The 27,812-nt window shown below is 44.2% G+C and overlaps 1 protein-coding gene across 1 annotated transcript; it reads left to right on the top strand.

Moving 5' to 3' along the window:
- Positions 1-287: 287 nt before the first annotated feature.
- LOC118786114 (rho GTPase-activating protein 20-like) lies at positions 288-26,648 on the top strand. Its single transcript, XM_036541163.1, has 15 exons — positions 288-645; positions 4,257-4,342; positions 12,117-12,287; positions 13,036-13,185; positions 13,929-13,970; positions 14,342-14,426; positions 15,490-15,567; positions 15,892-15,958; positions 16,077-16,259; positions 17,296-17,474; positions 17,853-18,017; positions 18,674-18,789; positions 20,014-20,203; positions 22,810-22,924; positions 23,871-26,648. Exons 1-15 carry the CDS (start codon positions 547-549, stop codon positions 25,595-25,597), a joined length of 3,453 nt encoding a protein of 1,150 aa, XP_036397056.1. The 5' UTR covers positions 288-546; the 3' UTR covers positions 25,598-26,648.
- The last annotated feature ends 1,164 nt before the right edge of the window (positions 26,649-27,812 follow it).

Raw genomic sequence — 27,812 nt, 5'->3', positions numbered from 1 at the left:
TTTGCTTGAAAGAAATTCAGAGCGACATAGTTAACTCATAGTGGAAATAAAGGTAATATCCATTCCCCAAGTGTGGATACATAACGGTAATTTATGTTTGTTCTAGGCCATTTGGGGCATTTCTCCTTCTAACCTGCACATCGTATATTTCTAATGACGGTTTCCAAACAGTTCTCTAAAATTCTACCTGACGAGGGCGTCACTAAACTCATGCGCATTCTGCAAATCGCGGAGGCGAGCGCTCAGCAGCGGTAAGGAACGAAGCGACGCAGTCGGTCGTAATCCAGTGCGAGCAAAGAACAGGGTGCGGAAAGCAGCCAACATCTGATCTCTCTTATCTACACATTGTGACTGAGAATTACTTTTATGGACTGCGATAACAGTTGTGTGTGGGATAACGCCCGTGCAAAATGCCGCGAATAGATGAAAGACTCGGAGAATCCAAGATTGTAGCTGAATTTTTAAAATCCATCATTTGACAAGTTCGGATTGTTATGGGGGAAAGAGCGCATTGAGACTTACCTTGTCTGGGATATATCAGCCTTGATGGAAACCATGTCACCTCAGCAGGAAAGTACTGGCCAGAGTCGGTCTGCTTCTTTGACTGGAGAAACCAAGATCTGCACTCTACCTGAGAACAAAAAGGTATCTATTAAAGTTAATGTCCTGGGTGTATGTTGTATGTCACTGGAATCTAATATGCGCTTGCTTGATGGATAGCAACACACGTTGCACGTGAGTTCAAATCCTCCATGGAAATAATGATAATAAAACAGTCCGATTAGTATCTTAACACTGTGATGTTTGCATTTTATTTCAGTCGTTTTCGCTGTAAACATACAGCAAATGAATAAATTATTCATTATCTCGTAATGTTTTACACTAATATGCGCAGACACATCAGTCTCAAACAGACCCACAGTGCATGTATTCTTAAATCGGTAGCCAAAATAATGCACGATAAGGGGCCACTTAATGAACTGCAGTATTGTCGAGTGCGGTCTAAATTTGTCGGACTTTGAACAGTAAGGTACGGTTTCTTGAGATGGCCACATCCTCATAGCTTTCTGTATAATTGTCCTGTTTTCATTAAAATGCTTTTGTACTATGAGCAAAGATGATCATGCTTTCCCTAAGAACTGTGGTCGCCAAAAGAGAATTTTGTATATTTGGGGGGCGTTTCCGATGGAAATACCCTAGATTCCGTTACACGGAATCATATTCATTAACATTAAGGTAACAACGGGTAGTTCCAAGCGCTGCAATGCTAAAACTAGAAGTGATGCTTTGCTCAAACAGTGCTCCTTTATCTCTGGCTTAAATAGTTTTAAACATAATACCATGTGCAGAGCAACTTTTGAATTAACAAGAATTGCATTAACAAGAATTAACAAGAAGTCAGAGATCAAGGAAAGAGTGAATGTAGAGTTATTCCAGTGAGGCAGAGGATGGGGGTACTTGTGCTGCAGTCTGAAAGACACAATCATTCATGAGCAGAACACCCAGAGAGAGCAGGATGAGGTCCTCTGTGGCACTCTGTGTTCAGACTCCTGACTGCATCAGATCCCTCTCTGTGTGTACCCTGGAGCAGCTGCAGAGCCTCTCCCATCACAGTGCCGGTCTCACTTCAGAAAATGGGTTAGAATCGCAGTGTCAGTGTCAGCATTGAGAGGCAGAACATTTTGTGCATGGAGGAATTGGAGCAAATGCTGGACGCACGCTTTCAGAGGGACACAGTGTTGCGTTTGAGGATGCTTTCTGTCTGGCCGGAGAGAACGTTGTGTCATTTGGCCTGCGTCCTGTCCGAGTGGAGGACTGGAAAGCTGAATGAGAATTAGAATGAGACAAGGGGGCTGCTCTTACCTGTGAATGATCCGGGGGATGTGGCAGAGGCTAAAAGTGCCATGGGAGGAGAGCCATTCCTTTTGGTGCTGAGATTTACATGGAAAGAACAATCCTTTTTTGGAACATCACATACTTAACTATGCAGGTCCATGCAGGTGTAGGTAGCTCCATACTGGACCTTCAGTCTTTACACCTAGTTGTGACAATGATTTAGCAGAGGACCTGTTTGAGAGTCTATTTGAGGCTGATATCTAGCACATCAGGCAACATTATGAGAACCATAGAGTTTTTGTTTTGGTTGGGAGAGTGGTGGGTGGAGTTAGAACTCTGTTAGAGACACATCTTGCAGTTGAAAGCTGTGCCAGAGCTGTGGGCTCCATTTTTTTGCCAAGGTGTTGGGGCAAAATGGCACATAAAAGTGGAACAGAACTTGGAAAAAAATCCTTCATATGCTGCAACAGCAGTACTTCACTAGCTCAGTATTTAGACCCCCTGAAGTCTGACCCCAAGACGAACATCTGTCACTGCTTAAATCAGCACCCCCACCGATGCAAATCTGGATAGTTAAGGAGCAAAGCCCTGACAGAGCCAGGGAAATGGCATCCATTACAGCTGGATGTGCATGTGTAATAAGCAAACAGACAATTGTGCTACATATAGTCATGTATTCTTATACAATTAGAATACTCATAATACATCCCAAAAGCAGCGTTTTTGCATGACGCCCCTGTGCTATATGCTGAAACTGTTGGGTCTCTGCTGCTGTTAGATGTTGCAAGTGAACAGTGCTCTTCAAGTCTTGTGGTGTGAAGGTGCTATTGCAGCCTGTATAGATGAGGTCAGTGGAAAAGGCGGTGATGGAACTCACAGATTCCATGTCCTGGTTATCAGCCTGGAACAATATGCTGATTTAATGGGTTGACAGAATTGTGGCTATGGAAGTGACGCTACTGACACACTCAAGTATATATGCCCAGGTCTGATTTACAGTATGTGATGCTGTCTATGACTTTATGTTTATGATTCTCATCCTGCCTGGGATGTCATTACCAACAGAGCATGTAAGAATATGCTGTGTATATAATGTTCCTTCAAATTTAGCACACAGCAGTGTTCATATTTTGGGCATTAATCTCTCTGGATTGTCGTTGACAAACAGTTTTGTTGAGACTTTAAAAAAGAATGCTTGGGGTAACTGGCCATTTTAGCTGCTCAGATTTAGAAAATAATTATCTACTAATCAAGAGTCACTAGGCTGGGTAGCTGTTTTGAGTACATAACCAATTAGCAGTTTTCATTTCTGTGCCTTTAATGTGTGAAGTGACATTCAGGTATTTTCTCCTATGTTTCAGTGTCTTATACAGTTTGCGAATGTAGGCTCTGACTTAAGTTTAGAATTGTTTATGTCTTGGGCTCATGTTGTGGAACGCTGTGTGCTTCCTGGTGGATGTTTGAGGAGTCCTCCTCCCAGACTCTTCTTTGATGGTTGCCCAGGGAAGGCAGAGAGGGTAGAGACCAATTTTAAAGCACAGCCCTGAGGGTCTGCTCCCCAGGGGCGGGGCCGCTGTGGTTCTGAAGAGCAGAGGAATGAATGATAAGGCAAAGCAGGCTGTATCAGCCCTGAATCAAGATAGGTCTCTCCGAGCCGAATTTGTGTTATTTTCTCTTTCAGCTCTGCTGATAGCTCCCAGGGATAAGGAAGTATAAAAGTGCCCACACGAAGAATCACAATTGTAGTGGCTTTAATGGGGAAATCAAACAGATTTATAAGACTTTCATTCTTTCTGTCTGAAAGGAATGCCCTCTCCTCTTTTTGATTTTGTCTTTTAAAAGGCTTCATGACATAAGAATGAGCATATCCAGAACAGCTGTATTCACTCTCTCTCTCTGTCACACACTGTGTGTGTGTGTGTGTATGTATAACATGATTATGAACACATAAATATATACAATATACATGTTCTAATCACAAATTAAAGCATAACCTTATGATAAAAAATCCAAGAGCTTCCAATTCGTATGTGTTCCCACAGCTGGGCCCGCTCTAACACTGATAGATAATCCTACAGCTGTTGTAGTATTGACAAACTGACAAAGGTCCTAAAAAATAATGTGACAAGTAATCAGTTACAAAGACATTTTTCTGTCTCATATACCTATGTATAACACTGTATTTGTTATGGTTGTTTACATCTAGGAGTGTTGCAAGCATGTACTTTTTTAGTAGGCAAGTATTTCATTACACATTTTGTCTACACACATTATGCAGCTTTGCACCATTAAATGCTGTAAATGATTATTATATTTATATAAAATTTATGGAACAAATATTGAGCTATGCATTTAAAAATGATATATCTCTCTCTGTTTGTCTGTCTGTCTGTCTGTATCTCTCTGCTTCTGTTGCTCAGAAGATGAAGAGTCTGACACAGCGGCGGCAGTCTGCTCCCTCCCTGGTCATCAGTAAAGCACTAACAAAATCGAGGACTCTCTCAAGGTATGGTCTGCAATGAAACATCATTGTTTATCAGTGTTGGTCAGTTAAATGTCAATGTTTAAAGTGGGCAAATCAAACGTCACTGTGTTTTAATGCCACAATGGAGGTTTGGGTTCCTCTGGAAGCGTATTAATTACCTGTGTAAAAAGGAATATTACTACACAGTGTGCAATTCAACACTAGTAAAATCTTCATGGTCCCTTATCCAGAGGGAGCAACATGAGCTGACAGTGACAGTGAAGGAATTCTTGAAGGAGGAAGAGCTGGTTTTGTGCCCTTATCACTTCTGATCTTTGTCAATTGTAAAGAAGAGTCAAGGGTCACTGGACAAGGCGTTTTCAGAGGTCATCACCCTTTCATTGACAGTCATGTCAACCTTTGGGGGGGGGGGGGGGGGGTCAAGGATCACTTGGTCTGGTCTATTGGGGTTTGTTGACTCTCAATCATGTCAGTGAAATCTTAAGTGCTTTAGGTGAGCAAACAACCAGCCATTTACTGTGCAGTCATTTTCTTCTCTTCACTGTTGTTGGACCTCTCTCTGCCTGACTCCACCCCTCTCCATTCTTTCAGTTTTACTGCTCCTGGCAAATACGCGGTGCATCAGTAAATGGGGAGACAGAGATTGTCTTTGGCTGCATCAGCGTCGAGAGGCATAAAACAGCTTTTAAGCAATCATCACGACCCATTTCTTTTGCTACGGGCTTCAGTGTCACCCCAGAGTAGTTCTCACGTCATTTCCTGATGCCCACTCTGGGCTGGCATCGGTGGTTTTATTTCAGCTGTCACGTCCCTGTTTTCACCGTCAGCATACCTCGGATAACGTCTCCTGATGAAATGCATTGTCCAGGTTTATTGAGTCCAGGTGAAGACATGATTACATGATGTATTTGTATCCTCAATATTTACTGAGGGAAAATAAAGTTTCACGTACCTCTTTGGTCTTCCGGGAAAAAGCTTCCGGCCATGTTGGTTTCACTGGATTGTTGTTCATACCCCATGTCTGATGTATAAAATCAGGTGTCCATGCTTTGACTGTGGAGAGGCCGACTTAAGTGACATTTTAATTCAGCGGTGCTGCTACTTGGCTCAGTGGCAGATGGAAAGTTGGCACATTGAATTATTTGGTGTTCTTTTCCGCAGCAGGCTGGTGCTCCTGATTTACAATGAGTGACAGTACTCAGCAACATTCTGTCCCCAGGTCATCAATCACTCTATACACACAATGAGAGACAGTCACTGGTATAGAGCAAAGCAGGTAGGAAATTATTAGTGATGAGTTTCACCCTGGCTGGCTCCTGGTAGAAAAATCATCCTCAGAACCTTTTTTTAAAAAATCCATGCCAAAGTAAAGTGGGGCTGAACTACTACAGCTCTTATAGAACTGTGCCGTGTGGGCTCGTCTGGATTCAAAGTCAATATGTTATATAACGCTGAAAGATTATTTTTGTTGCTTCTGCCAGTGTTTTTTTGTTAGGGGGACCTTGTTAAACAGCTTTATTTGCTCTTCAGTTGGATTGCCTTCTAGAAAATTGAGATTCCTTTGTTGTTTGAGTGAAGGCAAGTGCGGTATTTCAGGTACAAATAAGTTGAAAGTACAAAAATGTGTAGTGTAGATGAGGCCTGTAAATGCTGTTAGGACACAGACAGCTTCTGAATGCAGACTGGAGTGCAGAAAGCATAAACAGATACTTCAGGTTGATAGGGGGAGCAGTATATGGTAAGGAGCAGGCCTCTTAGCTGAAAGGCTGCTGGTTCAGTTCCCCTCTGGGGCAAGGTATTTAGCTCAGAATTGCCTCAGTAACTATCCAGCTTTATAAATGGGTAACATGTAAAAAAAAAACTGTATCTTATGGAAGTCCCTCTGGATAAGAGCATCTGCTAAATGCCAATAATGTAATGCAATGGTAATTGCAGTTTGGTCAGACTTTGGATTGGCCTAGTGAAGGGTTAAAATGCAGGTTTAGAAACTACAGCATGCCCAGAAAGAGCAAAAACAAACAGTGTATTCCAGTGTTTACCCTACAAAACCTGTGAATGATAGAGGTAAATCTCACTAACCATCTTGAGGAATGACAGCCAACCATCCTTAAAGATGAGTGAAGAGAAAGCAGACTGCAGCACAGTTGTAAATGCAGGGAAAGTGGCACATTTTTCCAAAATCTGATGTCAAGAATAAAAGGGCAAAAGAAAGAACATGGAGAATACTGGCGTTTATTGCATCATTTACTGTTACCCAGTGGTGGTCCTAGAGACTCAGTGTGTATGCTGCTTTTCATTCCAACAGACCTAATGATTTATTTTGTTTTAGCTGATAGTTGAATATTGGATTTTACTTCTCTTGACAGCTAATCATCTGTGTTCAGAAATGTGTGTGGTACCAATAAGAAGAAGCAAGGGGATTGAAAGTATATGGTAAATCCAATATATATTTTTCCCCTTAAATAAATTTTAGGCAGCTTCAGAGTTGAATGCCTTATCCCCTCAGTGACGTTGAATACTAATGTGTATTACCAATTTTTTAAAGGGCACAACGTGGAGATATCCATTAAAGGAGTACCTTTACATGTCTGCCTGTTAGCGCCAATACAATCCATTTCATTAACAAAACGCTCGTGGCCAACAACAGTCAAGATACGTAGAATGCAGATCTGGATTCGGTGAACAGCTCAATCATATCTAATTGATTAAGAGCTCAAATGAAATGAAAACCAGCATTCATGTAATCGGCTCTTTTTCCTTGGCAGAGGATTTGGATTTGGGCCACTCTATGAAATGTACTGAGGCCCCGTACTCTCTGCAGCGTGCAGTTTGTAACAAAACGCCCTCTCCAAACAGTGTCACACCGTCTCCACTCGAAGCCGCGCGCTTGGTGGATAAAGTTTCAGCGGTGAGCTTTACATGGTGCATTTGGAGTACAGATGTGTACTCTGTGGCTGTGTTTTGCTGTACGTTTGATTGATGCAGATTTCAAATTGCAAACGGCAGCTATACATGCCCGAGAGCACTCGGTGCATATACAGCTGAAGCCCTTTCAGTCACATTTCACAGCATGTTTGAAATGTGAAAAATACAAGCTCAACAAATCTGTTTTTTGTTGGTGGTATTTGTACTTAAATTGTAAGTGTGTAACAGACTGTCAAATAATAAATACATGGGTTTCTATGGGTCATTTAAGTACAGTGTGTTAATTTACTCAGCCTTTCTCAATGTTATGTTTGGTTTGTGTATCTGCTTGCTCTGACTCTGTCAGTTTATCCCTTTTAATGAGCTGGTTATTAATTATCTGGGGAGCTGGAAGTGTAGATTATACAAATGTTTTCATTTAAAGCCTAGGGGAATATTTGTGCTTCATTACGGTACATTACATTACATTATTGGGATTTAGCAGACGCTCTTATCCAGAGTGACTTACGTAGGTTACTTTTTTTACTCCTAATATCTTTGCTACTTTGGTTCTCTTTACTACCGTTGATTGTGAAAGTGTGTAGTTTGAAAGGACATGGGTCACAGCTGACGTAAAATAGATTTTCCCAGTTCATAATAAACAAGCCTTCCTGAAATATTGGTATGGTAGTACAATAGGTAGATACACATGGGCAAATGTTATGCATCAGTATTAGTCTATAAAACCTTTCATCAGTGAAGTCCAAGAAAGTAATCCATTTTGGATCTTTGTATATTTTATTTCAATGCAGTGTAAAATGACTGGATTACTCCTGTTCAACCTGACTCAAAAAAAGGCATGGAATACTTCTACTACTACTACTACTACTAATAATAATAATAATAATAATAAAATAACTTCATTTATATACTGCCTTTCTTGTCACACAGTAATGTGTAGCTCCATCTTGGATTATCCACAGTAAACACAATAAGTACTGACAAAATTTGTTATGCAGCGATGGCTGCCAGAATGATGAGTTTCTGTGGCTGAGGGCTGGTTTGGAGGCCCACGATCAGCAGGGGTGCCGACCACCGAGTGTGTGAGTGTTACAGAGGTGCGGTGGGCAATCGGACAGCTGCCGCTCAAGCTATCATAATGTACCGAGGAGTTTATAGCTGTGCTTTTTACTGTGACCTGAATGGATGTTTATATCTGAACATGATTAAAGACTAGACTGTGACTAGACCGCACATCTGGCTTAATGTAATTTCATCTCTAAAAAGCCGTCGTCGTGAAGGGCTTAGCTGCCCTGATTTGGGGTGGGTGGGGGGTGTCACATTTGTGATGGCAGGCTCACGTGTCAGCACCTTGCAGGGACAGGCTGGTTCATGCAAGGATTTTAGGGTGCAGCAGTGAAGCACTGGGCAGCAGGAGAAGGGGAATGAAAATAGCCCTGCATAATGAAGTGAAAAGCTCCTTTGGCAAGCACTGTTCTCAAAACAGTTTGGTTTATAAACTCACTGCCAGATTTACTAAGGAAATAGACACAGTAATACAAGTTCAGTGTGGATGCAGCGTGACCAATCAACTGAGCCTAGTAACGTAATGTGTTTAATTACACAGTTCAGACTCTCTAAAGAAAAACCTCATTCTGACTGTTTGCAGCACACACGACACAACACAGGGCAGGATGTTACCTGGTCCAGGTGGTGAGGACACAGTGTGAAAACAAAATTTCCAGTTGGAAAACAATCATTTGAGTATTACATCGTATAAATATAGAATATTTTAATAGAACTGTACATGAAATAAATATGCCATTACATGAAGAACAACTGAAAAAAATAGAGAAAAGATGAGACAATACTCTGAGGTGCGCAAATGTCTTTTAATAAGGGAGAAAGAACACAGGTGGGGGGGGGGGGTCCACCTGAAGAAATGGCTTTGTTGACTAAACTAGCACGTACATACAAAACAGGTTGAAAACAGGTACCATACAGTACAATTTACAATGTAATTCTCTATGCTGCAGGCCGTCACTGTCATTACTTTTGCTGGATTGTACTGTTAATGGGATAGCAATTCCAAATTCGAAGAAGCTCCAAATACCACAAATTGAGGTAAAATATTTGGCATTATCCTAGTATTTAAATTTGTCAGTAATATCAGGTCAAACAGATTGCATTCATCAAGGAAATGCACTGGCTGGGACAGGTGTCCATTTCGTCAGTGTGCAGTTTATTCAGTGAGAGGTATATTAAACAAATGGCAGCTTGGCAGATTTTGAAAGATTTGTCATTTTTGGGGAATTAATCACATTCTGCATTGTAAACCAACACACAAATTTGATTATTTCAACAACTAATAACATCTATCTGTCTGTCCATAATATGAAGTCATTTATTGATTATGTATAAGGTTAAGCAAAAGTATACAACATTGCAATTTGAAATTGAAGATTAATTGAAACTTATTGAATTTTGTAGTGGTGCTCACTGTATACTGATATATAATAAACTGATAAACTGTGCTCAAAAAGAGTTAGACTTTATTAAAATTGTCACTCAAATATGAAGCTTGGGCTTCAAAAAAGTTCTAAATTCAACCTAAAACATAACTGAACTATTTTACAAATTCCCACTTATTTCTCTTTGCTGTGCAACATGCATGCAATAATTATTAAAAATTGAAGCTTTGAAACCTATAGAAGCTTTTTCCTCTTCAGCCTTAAGGACATGGTGTTGTCTTTTTGGGCATTTCACAATTTGATGTGATAAATAAAGTTTGAAAGACTACATTCCCTTCAGATGAAAAACAGAAGGCAATGTTATATTACATTTGTGGCAGAAACTGCCAGTTGTTACTTGGCTTCTTTTTGCTATTGTAATCCCAGTGACTTTTATGGTGTGCCTATTTTTGCGTGCTTTTTCCCCAGTTTATTTGCACTTTACAAAAGGTGTTTATTTTCTGTATAGGAGTAATGATTTGTACATGTGAATGGCTTGCCATTTTTATGTTGAAAGGGCTGTTTGTTAATAATAGTGAATAAATTGTGAATTCTGAGTAAGCAGACAGTCCCGATAAATGTTGTATAGCTGTTCGCATTCAGAATATCATTCAGTGGAAGGAATCAAGCTGTGAATATGGGAAGTTAGATGAACTTCATTTTCAGCATTCCTGAATTTTTGTGTTTTCCTTCAAATATTTGTGGGGAGACCAGAGAAAGGATGTCAACATTCATAACTTCTCTCACATTTGGGCAGCCATTAGGATTGTACCCCGTGGGAGTTTGACTGCTCTGTATGTTTATTGTCATTGAATCCTTTACAAAACACCCATAACATATTCCTGCAGGGTAAATCTCCTCAGCCATGATGAGTATTGTCTTTGATCATTTTTCGTACTTCATACTCTGCGTTTGCATTTCAAAAACTCCCATGAAAGGGATCCTTTTTGTGACACTATGCAGCATTAACACAATCCCGAAACCTCACAAATCAAACACTTTGATGCTGGTTATTTTCTGTTAGCTCCATCAGGGATTAATTACACAGAGAAATGGGAATGTCATTCGTTTGTGAATGTAGTGTGTTTTCCAGAAGTCTCAGCAGTTTTCTCATGGCTGACAGCCATCTTAAAGGGAAATCTCCCAGGGATTGCGCCTTTATCACTTGGAAGTGTGTGGGGACGGGTCCCAGTACAGGCCATAAACAGGAAAGGATGGAGCCCTCCAACTATTTCCTTTGTTCTTCAGAGAAATGCGCTCTTTCCCCGGTCCACCCATGGCAGAGATTGAGGTCATAATGAAATCAGACCCTCTCATTCCCAAAACCCAATACCCTTCATGTTCTGTCTTTCCCCTTGTAGGGGGGTTAGGCGTATATACCCTGACTTTTCCTCTGGTCACTGTTTTCTTTGCCTTCTTTTGTCAAGGAATTCATGCACAGTCTCAGCAAGATGATATCGCAAAGCCGGTTAACAGTTGGGAAAATGATCTGGATCGAAAGATGTTACGCTAAGTGTGGGGTTATCTGATGAGCTTTTTTTGTGTGGAGAAAGTGATGGGTTGAACTTGCCTACTGATTGAGCAATGATCCAGCTGCAGTACCTCTACCCTTAGCACTGAAAACATGTATCAGTGAGGGCAGCTCACTAGCCATGCTTCCTACATGAACAGCTCCACATTACAATATCATAAATAGCCACCACCTCCACACTAATAACCCATTATGTTACTGAAGATGTGCAAGATCATCCATCAGTCATGCACAGATCATTATTACAGTATCACTAATAAGGGAAGTGAAGTGACATGAAGTTTGGAGGCATGCTGTTGGAGCAGTAGAGCGCTGTCTCTTCTCGGCAATGGGCGTATGTCTCGTATGCCTCAGATGGCCGCATCAACAATGTGCATCACTGCACTGTAGGCACTGGGTATAATTAAAGACTTAAAGATTTGAAATGACTCCTCAATGAGAGCCCGAGTACCAGCTGAGCCTTACTAGGATATGCCGGTCTTAATAGGATAATACGTTGGAATCTCAAAGATATACATTCTATATATACACTGGGATTTAACCTGCTAAGTCTTCGAAAGTGAATAACCTTATTAAAGCAACACTGCAATTAGCTCCGTGGTGCCTTCCCCCTGCGTCTCTGAATGACCTTGTTAGATGCCAACCTAAAGGTACGATTAGTGCTGACTGAGCTCGAGACACCAGAGCACAAAAACACTATGCTTTCATGTTGCAAATGCTAAATAATTCCTGTTTTTTTATTCTGCCATCAGGTGGTTTTTGTCATGGCTCAATCGATGACTCTGCTTTCTGTTCTCTGTTCAGGACCTGGTCTCAGAGAGTGACCGGTTTAGTGGTGTTTGTTTTTTAGGGAGAACTGTCTGTCACCCATCAGTCCAGAGACTTGTCCCCTGGTCCAGTCCTTTTTGACCCCGTCTCGGACTTTTGTCACACACGGCCACGCCCAGTTGAAGACCGGCCTGCAAACACAGGAGCGCCACCTCTTCCTCTTCAATGACATCCTTCTCATCGCCAAAGCCAAGTGAGTGTTTCACAGACAGACAGAGAAAGAGAGAGAGAGAGAGAGAGAGAGGGAGAGAGAGAGAGGGGAGGCAGGTTAAGAATGCTTCATTAATTTATCAATACAGTATGAAGTCACACAGCTTACAAAGTCTGGGCCCTGCATCATTCAAAGCAAAGGGTGGGGATGGAATGGGACTGCAGTATACATCCACTCCTGTGGTGACTTCAGGCTCTGTGTACAGCTTCCAGAAACCACAGCCACACCCCTTCCTCCCTCAAGACTCTTCTCCCTGCTCTGCCCTGGCTGCACTGTAATTAACGAGCGCATGGCCAATCAGGTTAAACCGAGCCCTGGCTGGGACGTAATCCCTACCATTATGTGAATTAAATGGGCAGAAGGCGCCTGGTTCATTTCTAATTTATGATGTATCGGCGCTGTGATGCCCCAGCAAAGTTCTGAGAGCTTTATGCGTTCACTGGATCTCCCTAACCTTTGTTATCTATATTCATTGCCTGAATTCTGTGTGAAGGGTGTCGGTGCGTGCACCACATGTCAAGCATTGTGAATTCCAATGTGTGAAGCATTGTGAATTCCAATGTGTGAAGCATTGTGCATTCCAATGTGTGTAGTATTGTGCATTCCACTTGTAGAAGCATTGTGTTTTCCAATTTTAGAAGCATTGTGCATTCCAGTGTGAGAAGCATTATGACATTTGTTTTTGTGGAAGTGTGCTTAGAGATTGTGACAGCCCCCATGTGGTTTGCAGGTCCTCGACACACTTCAAGCTGAAAGCTCAGGTGCGGGTGTGTGAGATGTGGACTGCCAACTGCATGGAGGATGTGTGTGAGGGCAGCACGAACCCGGAGAGGAGCTTTGTCATGGGCTGGCCCACCTTTAACTGTGTGGCTACCTTCAGGTACACCACAAACAAGGATGCTTCTTCATCACCCCCACATAGACAGAAAGAAACAATAGTGGTCAAGCAGGGAGACTGAGTTTATAGGGAGAGGCATGCTTTGCTGTGAGTACATAATGACTGTCTGCACCACTAACTGGCCTGTGTATCATTAGTCAGAATCAGGGGAATACATGTGTTTTGGCAATAACGACTACATTACATTATTCTTAATATACTTACTATAATTTGCCTGTTGTACCTAATCAGAGATAGTCTAATGTCTAAGGTCAATTCTAAAATTACATTCCTGAAAGGAATGAATTGAATTATTAAATCTAATTTTCAGCATTATAATGTTTCTGGTGTCATGTATATCTGCAGGGTGAAGTGTTGAGACAGCTACAAGAGTGATGATGCATGTGGATTATAAAAAAAATTCTCTGTTTTCAATAATTTAAGATGAAGGAGTTTAGGTGAGGATTAAGCAGGAATTTTGCTATTTCACAGGGACTTGTAAGAATGTAAAAGCATACTGTATACATAAAGAGAAGGAAAAACAATACAAGGGGACAGACCTTACTGAATCAGTAGATCTTCATTTTATTTGTAAGGAGATGAGTGCAATTGCGAACAAGATGTTTAGTTTTGCGATTTGTCATGTTTGCGCTCTTTTTTGATTACGATGGCTTTTTAAGTATAAGGAAACTGTATACATGTGTATGTCTATGTCAGCACAGTTTCAAATGCTTTTTTCCCCACAGTTCTGTGGAGCAGAAGGAGAGATGGCTCTCTTTTATCAAAAGGTAATCAACTTAAGGTGTCAGACAGACGTGTCAAAGGTCACTCTGAGTTAATTAGAGAGGTTCACCTCAGAGACATTCACCTCAGCACCAGGGCCTCTATCCTTTTGAAATGCATTTATGTATCACATTTTTTTTATATTTGCACATTTTTCATTAGCTGTAATGGTTGCTGTGTTCATAATGAGCAAGTTGCAAAAACTTGCAAAAGCTCATGACTGTAAAGATAAAGTGCCAGAGTGCCAGAGTGGTTAGATTAAATATTCATTGTGTTTCATAGTCTTATAATCTTTAAATTATATATTGAGCCTTATTTTTGTGAATTACCAGCTATCATAAGTCTTGTTTACAGTTTTTTCCCTTCTCTTTTCCAGTCGAATAAAAGAGGAGAAAGAAAAGGATGATCCCAAAACCATTCTTCTGAAAATATTTGCAAAAGACATTGCGGATTGTGCATATGTGGGTATTCATAGTGTAAAATCCATTTGTATCTGTGTGTGTATATGTGTGTGTGTGTGTGTGTGTGTGTAGGGGAGGTTATGTGTGCTACTTCTCTCTCGATAGAGAAGCCATGACCGGACCTTCCCATGATTAGCCAGGGGACATTTACGAGGTCAGGATGTCCCTGCAGTTTAATCTACCACTTGACACAGTTGTCCTTGAGTGCTGTCCTGTGTCACAGGACAGTGGCAGCTGGGGTGTGATGCTCCACTCGATATTCAGTCATCCCCATGTAATCTGCCCCCTTTCCCATCAACAGCCCCACCCTCCTAAAACTCAGCCCTGCACGAGAGTTAAGACCATTCAAAATCCATGTGAAAGAAGCTTTCAGATCTCAAATGCTGCAGTAATTCATTCCGCCTCCAATTCATCAGCTGTCCAGATAAACCCAAACAGCAAATGTTACCTTTATTTGAAAGGCATTAATTCTGTCTGTCTGTTATTGAAAAACAATGTACAGTGGCATGCCTTTTTAAATATTGAACCATCCTTTTTATATTAAGATTGCAATTACTGACACTGACGTGCCACAGTGCAACACAGTGAAGCAAATGGAAATATCCTGCCTCTCCCCTCAATTTGACTTCTTCTGTACAGCTCTGTCTGGAAGATAACTCTTTACAAGGAGAAAATGAAGGACTGAAAATTGGTGACTTGTAATAAAATTGTTAAATTGCATTAATATATGATCTACCTAAATGTTATAGTATTGATTTGAAATACATTTATCAGGATGTGATCCAAGAAATGTGTTTCCATTGACCCAATGATAATTTTGAGGGTTGCTACCAATAACGTTTCCCGTGCAGAAAAATAATCCCTTACATTTGACAATCCCTGGCCCCTTTGTTTTACTTTATACTAGGTGTACGATTTATGTTCAGGTGTGACAGAGAGACAGACATGCGTCCAACTAGTGCAACAGCTGTAAACATTGTACTGGCTCTTTTACAAAGTTGTTGCCACTGGCTCCTGATGTCTGGGGTTTAAAATATGCCCTGTGTATATGTTTCTCTCCCAGGCTAAGACGCTTACAGTCAGCCACTCAGACTGTGCTAGCGAGGTCACCCGCATGGCTCTGCAGCAGTTTGGCATCTTGGTGAGCGTTCCCCCACTGTGTGTCTCGTTTCAGGTCCTGATCCAGCCCCCCAGCCGAAACATAAAGCATAAAAACAAATGGCCTTGTGAAAAGCTGTACTAATATAGTGAAATCAGTTACTATCTGAACAATACAGTGGAGAAAAATTTATTCATGATTCCAGTTAAGGTCTTGTAATAAGTGTGACTTGACTTGGTGAGAATGCATTTTCTGTTCAGAGGCAGTGAGTCCACCCTGTATTCTGTGAAAAGAGTGTTCTTTGCAATGGCTACGTAAAGGACCCAAAGCAACTCAGTATTTCTCACAGTGTTTTTTTCTCTACAGGGCAGTGAGAAAGACTACCAGCTGTGGGTGAGCTCCAGAAAGGACGAGCCTCCCTACCCTCTCATCGGTGAGTGCAGGCAACAGCTCAAGAAGTTTTTTCTTCTTTCACCTCTGCTCCCTTAAAACATTGAGGGTACATATTTGCACAAGTGACCCCCTAACCCCTGATCCCTGACCCCTCGCAGGGCATGAGTTCCCCTTCAGCATCAGGATGAGCTACTTCCGAGAGCGCGTCTCTCAGGCTACGGGAGTGAAGGATCCAATTACTCCTCCCGACCTACAAGGGGCGCTGGAGCAGCTGCCAGTGGACACGCAGTGCCAATTCATCCTCAAGCCCAGTCGTATGACTACGGGACAGACTTTAACGGGTAATGCTTCACTTTCACAAGTATAAGAGCAAGGACAACTAATGACTTACACAGGATCTCTGGAGAAAGATGCTGGCAGAGGGTATGAGAGAGAAGGAGAGCATAAGCGAGAAGAAGCATAAGAGAGAAAAAGAAAAGGGGAGGGGGGGAGAGGAAAACAATGAGTAAGAGAGGGTGGAGAAAAGTGACTCAGAAAAAGACAGAATGAGAGAAAGAACCTTTTGGTTATTTTTTCATAACCACAGCTTCTCTGATATAACCACAAGCCTTGCTTTGAAGTCCTCTGAGTGCATGTTACATAATTAAATACAACTTTATTTATTTTTAGATATAGTGTAAAATATATTTTTCTCTCTATTTTATAACCATTAGTAATGCAATAATTTGTAGTTTATGTAAGGTAAGTGTGAAGTAGAACTCACAGAGCACCAGTCTGTTAGCTAGTGTCTACCTGGCTCTTTTTCTTCCTTAATACAGTATCCACATTATTCCTAGTAGTCTTTACTTTGTTGTGCTGGTGAGCTATGAGTGTAATTAAGTCTGACCTGTATCTTAAAACATAGTTAAAGTAGTTAAAATCTGAAGAATACTGCTTTTAAAATGACACAGTGGAATGTAATTGTGTAAAGTTAGGTTAAAGGCTTTTAACAAGGTCATACCGGGGGCAGTGGCGTGTTTCACAGCACACGTTGTGTGGTGCTGTCTTGTTTGTCCACAGTGGAACACTTAATTTGCTGGGTGTGTGTTTTTGCATTCCCCCCTCAAGCTCAACACAAACAGACACGGCGTTTAAAAAACAGAGCCGCCAGTTCGCCCCCGCTCTCCCACAGAACACCGTCCACAGCCCAAACATTCGCGCGCGGCGCTGTGGCGGCCACCCCCCCCAGAGCGAAGCAGGCGAGGCCGTGTCTGGACAGTGTGTCTGGACACGTGTCTCCCTCCCAGAGCGAAGCAGGCCAGGCCGTGTCTGGACAGTGTGTCTGGACACGTGTCTCCCTCCCGGTCAGCACTCTCTTTCTCTCCCTGCGTCCCCTAGAGCCCGGTCAGAAGCCCCTCAGGAGGAAAAGGTCCTTCATAAACTGGGCCTTCTGGCGCGGCTCCAGCTCCCAGCTGGACGGCCTCCCAGTGTCGCCCACCTTGCCGGCCCCGGGGTGTCTCTTTGGCCTGCCGCTGAGCGCCGTGTGCGAAGGCGGTACCCTCCCCAAGCCTGTGATGGTGAGTGCGGTGCCAACTTCATTCACACTATCTTGAAAGTGAATGAATTGCCTAGAGGACAGATAGGACTCCAGGCAGGGTTAATGGTTTAATGCACTTGTGTCTCTACCAGCTAGCTTGCACCGTTTCTGGCTAACTATTGAAACTTGGTCATGCAGCACTCATATTGTGACTCTGTGTATGGCTTTCGCTTGTGTGCTCTGCCTCACTTGTAGGTTGCTTTGGATAATAGAATCTGCCAAATGAACCAATGAAAATGTGAATGAAGAAGAAACACTGCTGTGTACTTTCATGGGTTTGCATTTGGGAGGAGTTGCTGAAAGTGACCATAAAAGCCTCTCTCTCTCTCTCTCTCTCTCTTTCTCTCTCTCTCTGTAGGACATGCTGGCGTTCCTGTTCCAGGAAGGCCCGTTCACCAGAGGGATATTCCGGCGCTCTGCCAGCGCCAAGGCCTGCCGGGAAATGAGGGACAGGCTGAATTCCGGGACTGACAGCCTCCCGCTGACCTGCGAGTCCATCTTTGTCATCGCCGCCGTCTTCAAGGTAAGTGCGAGTCACACGACTACACTTAAATGCTTAGGGCGCGTACAGCCATGAGCCGAATTCACGCTGTCGAATTTCATCAATGGCCTACCAGCTGGTGGCTTACCGCTCCCGAGCAACATCCTTTCCCTCTGTGGGGCGTCGCACGGAGTGTGGACTCATTCACCTGGACTGGGACACAGCCTCCTCCCTCCCTCCAGAGGAGAGGCGGGCTCCAGTATGCGTCACTGCAGAGTCTTGTTCGCATGCCAGCCTCCCTGCTGAGGGTGCTAATCGTCCTGTATTTGTGATGATAAGTCATCTAATCGCGTTATCTGCATATCGTGATGCTAATAGCAGGGGTATCTGGGGACGCGCAGAACATTCACTCGCTATATAGCTGCCCCAATCAGGTGGTGCTTGGTGCATAGAGTACATCCCTTATTAGACTGAATGGGCTACATCCTGTCCAAGCATTTTGGACAGGTCTAATGGAATTAGAATGCAGATTCTTTAAGAGAGTAATTCTATGATAAACGCTGATTCTGGAACACCGAGCAGCTGTTCCCTGTGCTCACATTTGTTTCCATCAGTGTGCACTGCACTGGATGGAGCAGTGCAGTGCATGCCAAGTAGAATGACTTGTAACCCTGTATCGAAATCTTTGCCTCACACAGGACTTCCTGCGGAACATTCCAGGCAGCCTGCTGTCCCAGGACCTCTATGAGCACTGGGTGGGAGTGATGGACCAGGCCGGAGAGGGAGAGGAGGACCGGGTGCAGGCCATCCAGAGGTGATGCCCGTACACCCATCCAAAAGAGCACGCTGGTTTCGCAATGTGTTGATATAAAAATAATATTGTAGCAGTTTTATCATGCATTGAAAAAATGTTGCAAGACTGTTATATGTGAACTGTAAAGGAGCTCCAGAGCCAGACTGTCCATGCCAGATGTGCACACAGCAAGCAAAATGGTGGGATTGATGGGAAATGTAGTCTAAAACCTAAGGTTACTGAAAATGTTTAAAATCCACTTGTGAAGTTTTAACCTTTACAAAAACAAAGACTTGTGAAAACGTGGTTAATGCTCAGCTCCTGAATGGTAAAAAGGCACTCTACCTTTGGTCTGAGTGACTAGCTCAGCACATGTGCATGGGTTCATGTTCACACAAAATCCCAACAGGGACATTTGTATACTGGGACGTACTGTAGCTAGCTTGTGTAGCTAGCTAGCCAGGTCTGTCCTTGCTCAAAGTCTTCCTTCTAGTAAATCAACTTTGCAGAGAGAATGTAGTGATAACGAACGAGGTGCACGCTAGTTCATTCAGTCAGTCACAAGCTTCTCTGTTTATCTCGCGCTGCAGCGTTGAACTGGCATTGGAACAATTCAGCCCTGGGTGTCTGATTAGGGGCTAGAGGACCAACAAAGGGGGGAAGCAAGAGGGGAGCAACCTTTGTACTACGAGCTGTGGAGGATGTGGCACAGACGCAGTGCGGCTTCAAAGCTTGTTTTGGAAATCAAACCGTTCCCGTTCCAGCTTATCCAGTTCCAATGAGGTGTCACTATGGCTTCTGCGGTCAATAGGAAAAACACTCAGACCACAGGGGCCCCTAAAACCCACACCGCACCCCCAGCCATGTTTATTTCCAGGATTCTTTTCTCACGGGCTCAGTTGCCGATCCGAAAAAAAAAAAAACAAGTTGCCGCGCCGTGCTAGCTGGCTGTAAGGAGATGGCAGGAAGGTGAGATAAGTGGAAAGAAAGAGGGAGAGAGAGGAAGATAAAGTCAAAGAGGGAGGAAAGGTCATCTTGATTTAGTAATATGAAAATTGTTTTTCTGCCAGAAAATGTAACAAAACAGAACAATAGACAATTGAAATGTGTTTGGCCTAAAAAAGTTAGCTTGGTTAAAAAAAAAAAAATCGGTCACCTGATCTCCGCTATGAGAGGAGATCAAAAGCGAGCGATCTTGTGGTTTGCCAGAGGAGGTAACGGGACATTTGTCTCTCGCTCTCACAGGCTGGTACAGCGTCTGCCGAGGGAGAACCAGCTGCTCTTGACTCACATGCTGGCTGTACTGCACTGTATTCAGCGTCACTCCCATCACAACCAGATGAACAGCTTCAACCTGTCCGTCTGCATCGCCCCCAGCATGCTCTGGGCCCCGGCCCCCTGCAACCCTGACGCGGAGAGCGAAGGCACCAAGAAGGTGAGGCCGCAGGTTTCAGCTGGCAAAGACTGTAAAACCCTGCTGTTTTGTGTCAGGTTAGTCCCCTCAACAGTACACAGAGGTATGGGAAAGCTTTGTGTTCTGTTAGTATTTGGCAGATGGTTGTGTGGCCCTGCGGGGTTGCTTTAGGAATGTACATCACCTTTCCTGTCTATGTGGAGTTAACATGTTACGTTACATTACATTATTGTCATTTAGCAGATGCGCTTATCCAGAGCAACTTGTATATTTGTACATCTGGATGTTTACTGAGACAATTCTAGGTTAAGTACCTTACCCAAGGGTACAACAGTGTTGCCCCACTGGGGAATTGAACCAGCAACCTTTTGGTTACTGGTCCTACTCCTTACCACTGTTCTACACTGTCACCCCCTACACTGCTCACCCTGTTTTCACATGGGTTTTCTCTGGATGGTCTGGTTTCCTCTTGCAGTCCAGAGACACACTGGAGACATTAATTGCCGTCCTCTGTGTGTGTGTTTGTGTGTGCCCTGCTATACTGTGGTCCCACCCTGTGCCCTGGGCCTTTTGGACTGGGCCCCGGCTTACTGTGAGTTTACACAGAAAAATGAGGGTACTTACTATGGGTGGATGGATTATCTTTCCATCTGTTTTCCTTTTTAACCAATAAAAAGTGACAGAAGTGTAAAAATGTCACACTGCAACCACTGTTGATGAATTTCACAGTCACAGCGAAAATACCATAGATGATTACAGTACGTCCAGTTTTTGACTTTCCTCTGACAGGCCTCCTTTAGATTCCTGAGTGCAGCTCTCTGCTCAGAAACAGGAGCCTTCAGAATGTTGCTGTCTCCGTTTGTTTGTGCGTATGGTGGCTCTCCAGCAGCTCAGGTCAGGAAGAAAAAAAACGCCATGTGTACATTCCTCAGGACAGAGCCAATCAAAGCAATGTGTCGTGAAGTGCAGGACTCACAAGGGCCCTTGGATCACACAGGAGCCTTGGTTATCCTCAGTTTGTTTCCGCAAATATAATTTAGATCTTTTTTAGGCCCGACACTGCAATAAGCCTCTGACTTACTGCGTAAATATAGTGCTACTTGTCAGCAGTCTTTAACAGTGGCCAAACTGCGGCTTGACCCCATCTTTTGGACATTGAGGTAGCTGAGAGATGGAAAAACTTCTCAGGGATGCAGTGGATGGTGCACTGGTGGACGGATATTGGAAGGAATAAAAATGCGCTAGAGCTTTATTGATCCCAGCTGATCCACATACTGTCCCTGGAGCCTGAGGGTGAGAGACGGGTTTGAGAGAGGACTCGCCATGCCCTCCGGACTGGCTCTCTGATAGGCAGGGAAGGCTGGACCTGCTGGAGGGAATCTGTCGGAGATAAAGGAGCTGGCTTCACAATACAGAATATCTAACAGCATTAATCAGTCCCATGTGGAGACTGTTTGGGAACGGCCTATTTACACACAAGTTAAAAAGAACAAAATTTTCTTGTATATCAAAATAAAGTGTGTTTATTTTGATAAGCAGAGGAAAGAGAGAATGGGGATTTATGAAGAATGAATAGAGAGAGAGAAAAAGAGTGAGAGAGAGGGAGGGAGGGAGGGGGGGGGGAGAGAGAGAGAGAGAGAGAGAGAGAGAGCAAGTGGACAGTGAGCCTGTCTCTCTGAAGCCAGCAGGCTTCCTCCTGCCCTGGCTGAGATCAGTGAGACAGGGAAAGGTCCATTCCCAGGGCCATGAAACAGTCTTTTTGGATACAAAGCACACTGAAATAACAGTGCTTAATGCAGGAGGAGACACCAGGTCAGAAAGCAGAGAAAATAGAAATCTGTTTAAATTCACCCCCTTGGATTCACTGGTACTATCAGTCTCCAGACAGGATCTGAATGGACAACCGGAAGTAAAACACAATTTTTCTACATTACAGTCATTTTATAACAACTTAATAACATCAATAAAATGTTCTAGAAACATTAGGAGAACATTGGGTTAACTGACAGCTCTTTTCCAGCACTAATACATTGAACAGAAGATCCTGTACAGGTTGGATATAAAAGAGTCACAAAACAGTTTATCTATTTGGTACTTATAATTCTAAAGGGGGAAGAGTAAAACACTAAGCCATTAACAAATTCCGCTGCCAGACTTCTTGTTCTCGTTTTTATAATGGAAACGTTAGTACGAAGATACTTTCCCTGAGAATAACCTTGACATTCATTGAGTCTGACAACGTGTTTGAATGTAGAGGCATCTTGTTGTTAATCCTCCCTTCCCATTCCCTGACCAGATGTGTGTCTCTGAGGAGGCTGTCTGGCGAGCTTTTTCATGCAAGAATCTTAAAAAATACACAGAAATCAGCCCAAGCACCTGTGGATGTTGTCTGCATGTATCAAAAGGTGGCTGTGAAATCAACAGAGTTCTGAAAAAGAGATGACGTATCTCTCTTATAAACAGCTGTTTTCCCATGCATTTGGACAAAGCCGTAATACTGGCAGGAAAGTGGGTGACATAGTTCATAACGTGTGTGGCCTCTAAGTGCTATGAAAGAGGGAAGAGGTAAACATGTGCTGTAGATTATGGGTTGTAAACACACTGAGCAGTCTCTGCTTTGTCTCCAGGTGTCCGAAGTGGTGCGGTTCATGATAGAAAACTGCTGCAGGGTGCTGGGGGACAGCATCACTTCCTTGTTCGGTGGATTCCCTCAAAACGGCAGCGGCATTGACCACAGATCTGGTAAACATGCCCTTTTTTACCTGGCAGAAATAAACATAGGGAATGCGTGTGATTGGACATACCAATAATCTGTCAGCATTCTACATGGAGCATTCAACCAAGCCTGTTTCTGGGTTTTAATTTTCAAATATGGTTCTCTGTAGACACTGTAGGAAACTTAACACACATACACACAGTCATGCATGCATGCACAAACTTAACACACACACACACACATATATGCCATTTAGCACATCCAAATCTATGATCTGCAGCTTAGTTTTGTAGATGTATCATCTAGACCTTGAAGTGCGCTGTTGTGGGTAATGTGTGGTTCTGATACTCCTGTCTGTTGATGAGCTTGTGCAGTGAATGTGTCTGCCAGTCACTTCTTGTCGGTGTGATTCTGTTGTGAATCGCTCCGTCAGTATTTTCTGTTGGAATGTTTCTGTAGTGAATGGTGACAGGAAAGAGTGAGCTACGGCAGCGGCAACAGGAACAGTGATCTCATTCACCGCAGTCCTGTGCAAATGTCCACAGGGTCGTGTGTGTGTAAGAGAGGGGAAATGTTCCGTGGCTGAAACAACAGCAGCTTTTCGACACGCGGCCAATTCCTTGCCCCGAGGAGTTGTGTGGAGACAGCTGCGTGTTTCGGCCCCAGTCGTGGGTTATGCACAGCTAACCTACTTTGAGTCTGCTGGAGGGCAAAAGGCAGACACTGCGTTCTCCACACTGTCAGACCTCTGTAAAATCACTGCACTCTTTCAAACAATAAACACACTATCAAATGCTGCCTGTTGTAATTACAGATGTAGTTGATGTTCTGGCGTGGGGATATTTCAAGACACTGATGCCGTCCCAGGTGTCACTACCCTGGTTAATGGCACAATAGCCTTGTGTGTTAGCATGTTAGCATGCACAGACTTGCATCAGACTGCAGGCCATGACTCTAGGTCTCCCCACACAGATGCGTCTGCCGTCCAGTTGAACGACTCCTCCTACGACAGCCTGGAGAACGAGCTGAACGACGATGAGTCTCCCTGCCAAGACCTGCGTGGGCAGAAGGACAAGCAGGAGAACCTGAGCCGCGACTCGGTCATCACTCTCAGCGACTGTGACCTGGACCAGCCCGAGCCCGACCCCGCGCCCGTCCAGCTGCAGCTCCCCCCGCTGGCCCGGCCCAGGAGGGTCACCCTGGCCGTGCACCAGGCCCACCCCCACGCCCATCGGGACGCTTCTCAGCGCAAATCCCTCTGCCCCCTAGGCGCCCGCCGGCTGCGCCGCTGCTCCGAGCCGGCCATCGGGCACCTCCAGCTGTGCCCGGCGGCGCCCCCCGGGCAGCACGGCGCCGTGGCCCGCAAGACCAGCTACGACGCCGTGACGGATCACGTTGAGGACGAGGTGTTCGTGGAGCGCCTGCAGCTGGACAGGCGGGCGGACGTGGGGAGTGGGGGCGGCGGGGAGGACAGGCGGGACTCGCGGGATGCCCCACGGCGGAGGCACAAGCAGCCCCCGCCCTTGCAGCTGGACGCTAGCTGCTCCAGCCTGTCCTCTCCCACCACCTCCCCCTCCGGCTCATCCATGAGCTCGCTGGACAGCGCCTTCTCCCAGTTCTCCACGGACTATAACACCCTCGCCCCCTCCGATGGCCGCGGCGGCACCCTGAGGGCCCAGGGGAGCTCCTCCTCTCGCTCCCCGGCCCAAACCTCTCCCGTCTCCCCGGCCTCCGTTTCTCCTTGCTCCCTTGCCCCTTCCCCCTCCCTCAACACCACTTTCCCCAGAGAGGCCAGTGACTGGAGCCACCACAGGGCTGCCGACGGTCTGCACCCCAACACCTGGCTGAAGAAGGACCACCGGCTGTCGCTACGGCAGCAGGACAAGGGCGACTGGGAGGACAGGGGCGGCAGCCCTGAGAGGGCCCTTGTCTCCAACGGGTCGGCGGAAACATTGCCGAACGGCGAGAGGAAAGCCAGTGAGCTGGGGGACCTCTCTAAAAGGAGATCCAGCAGCCCTCCTTCGTACCCTCAGGCCCTGCTGCTGCAGTGCTCCAAATCCCTCTTCTACAAGGGCAAAGACAAGGTGTTGACAGTGAAGGAGCTGAGGCAACTGCATGACCAGGCTGCTGCGAGGAGCTCGGGAAGTGACGTCACTCCCATGATCGCGTCAGCCGCAAGAAGTAACCTGCCGCAGGGAGTGTTCTACGGGCACAGCAGCTCCTGCCTGACTCTGCAGAGGCAGAAGTCTCACTCCCTCATCACGGCTGGGGAAGGGTCCGACAGGAAACCCGCCGCTGGACGCCGTGTGTCCGAGCCCCTAGTGGACAGCTGCAGTGTGGGCAGAAGCTCCACCTCAGACCTGGAGAAGCTCCACAGGCAGGCGCTGGACCACCGGGGCAAGGTGCCAGCCGGCAGGACCCAGCAGGACTCCGGCCATAAGGGGTCCGATGTGGAGCCGCTACACGGCAGTACAAATCAGAACCCAGAACCCAGGTTCTGCCTGTCTCCCTCTGCCACCCAGACCGTGAAGGACTACTTCTCTCTCACACACACAGACCCGGACACCTGCCTGAGAAGGAGCCAGGAGGTGGCCATTGCCATCGTCCAGGGAAAGAGGGATTGGCAAAGCCGCAGGTGCAGCGACCCCAGGATCGACGACTTTGACCAAATGTTTCTCGCCGAAGAGTCTTACGTGTGAATGTGATTATTTCTGACATTTCCGTTGTACATGGGCTGGTTTGTAGATTCTGCTGCTTGGCTCCTTTACTACCTGTTCCCTACAGATTATAAATTATAATGAGGTTTGTTCATACAGTACTTTGTCTCCCACACTGTCATCCGTAATGCACTCCTAATAGGAAGACAAATCACACACTTGATAAGTCCCAAATCTTCCACTGGCAACTGATTTCATACCTATGAGTATGTTCACACGGTCTACCACTGGCTTCAACTGCCATACTACAACCTGCAATTGCCTCTTTTGTTATGTTTGTTCATTCATGCTTTTACTACTGGAGTGAGGGCACTCTCCGTCCAAACAAGCAGCATCAACCAGTTCAAGGTTCAAAGTTCAAAGTTCAGCACAGGGCGGACTCACATAGACATGAATACCGTTTTGTGGAATTAGCAGAAGCGCTGTGGTTTCAGAGCACTGCTTAATGCCACGTTCATGTTTTGTTGATGTGGTGTTGCAGGCACATCATGTTTATGTGCGCTTACATCACAGAGCATTGTGCAAGAAGGACTGTTAATGCAGCCAACAAGATTGCACAGCAGTGCCCATTGCACAGCACACAAAGTGGGTCACCGTGTACACGCCGCAAACAGAGCAGATCACGTTAACAGGTGTTTTAGCTACATTCTGCCGTGCTAGGGTAGCCAGGTCAGCTTGTCAAGAGTGACAGTAAGGTGCGTGTGAGGACAGAGTGGTATGTGTCGGTAAATGATGTGAAGAAGGATACTGTAATCCATTTGAAATGCATGTGTGTATGAGGCTTACGAGTATTCTGTGTGGCAAGCGTGTGAAATGAGGTATTACAGGGCTGCAGCGCAAGGAGATATACGCCAATGATACGTAAGAGCAGTGTGGGTAGATAGGCCTCCTCCGTGGGAGCCATTCTCATCTTCGGAGGTAGGCCTTCTTGTTCACGACTTCTGTGCAGTGTTTTTTTGTTTGTATATATAAATAAAGGTATATAAAAAAACACATAAACTACTTTACATCTATGTGGATTAGTTATATGCTGTCATGGACAATATGCTCTGTGTTTTGTTTTCCATCATTGACATTGGATAATTAAAAATAGGGAAACACAAATAGAGGAAATACTGCTTTATAGGCTTATACTGTTGCCTGTTTTGTGTTAGACTCCCTGTGAAAACAAAGTCTTAAAGAGCTATGTGCTTAAAGCAATATCCTTTTGAGTGTGTCAAAGGCTTCATTTACTGTATAGCACCTATATGTCAATCCCAATTATTTTAAAAAATGGAGTAAGTGCATTGTGCAGTCTTAAATTAAAAACCATTTAATTGCAGCCAGTAACTGTAGTCAGTGAAAGAGGGAGTTGTTTCATGACCTGTGTGTGTCCATGTGCCTGTGTGCATTTACAGGATTGTGTGGGTGTGTGTATGTTTGTGTGTACATGAACTCATAGAGACTATTTAATCCTACCATTTTATAAGTAGGAATGTGGAAATATGTCACAACACTTTCTTTTCCCACCAAATCTCTGTTTCTGTTTGAGAACACATAGTGGTCTATGACATACATGCTGAAGTGTGTGTGTGTTTAAAAGTGTGTAGGTATAGGTGTAGTCACTGGTGCAAGAAATATATTTATGTTATGGTGATATATTTAACGTTGTAAAGCTGTTCAATATCAAATTGCTACCAATAATGCATACATGTATGACATAAAAACCCATTTATATATACATATATATATAATATATTTCCATAATTTCCTAATCCCTTTTTGTTTTATGTGTATAGTTGTGTATGTACATTAATATGATTCATTGTATGATTCAATATGATGTATTTGTAGAAGCTGTAAGAAACTGAATGTGTATTTTTGTACATGCCCATCCTGCTGCTGCTGTCTATAAAAGTATATCTGCTACAATAGAGCACCTTTTCCACATTGTGTATATCCGATGTGTAATGCACAAGACAATTAATTATAATAACTATAATAAAGAATCACGCTTGCAAAATGATTGCACAAAGCGGAGTAGGTCCTGATTTTATTTTCAGTCAGACCTACTTAATGTCAGTCATGGAGGACTTCAATGGAAGGAGTTTTTTTTTATCTCTCTTCAAACCACCAACACTCTCAGCACAGACTCCAAGTGATGAAATCTGCAGATAGGACTGTAATCTGTACACACAGTGGCTGTCAAGGACCAGGG

This window comes from Megalops cyprinoides, chromosome 11 (assembly GCF_013368585.1).
Source record: "Megalops cyprinoides isolate fMegCyp1 chromosome 11, fMegCyp1.pri, whole genome shotgun sequence".
Taxonomy (NCBI): Eukaryota; Metazoa; Chordata; class Actinopteri; order Elopiformes; family Megalopidae; genus Megalops; species Megalops cyprinoides.
Note: the sequence above shows the minus strand (reverse complement) of the source record. Positions and strands in the feature narration are given on the sequence as shown.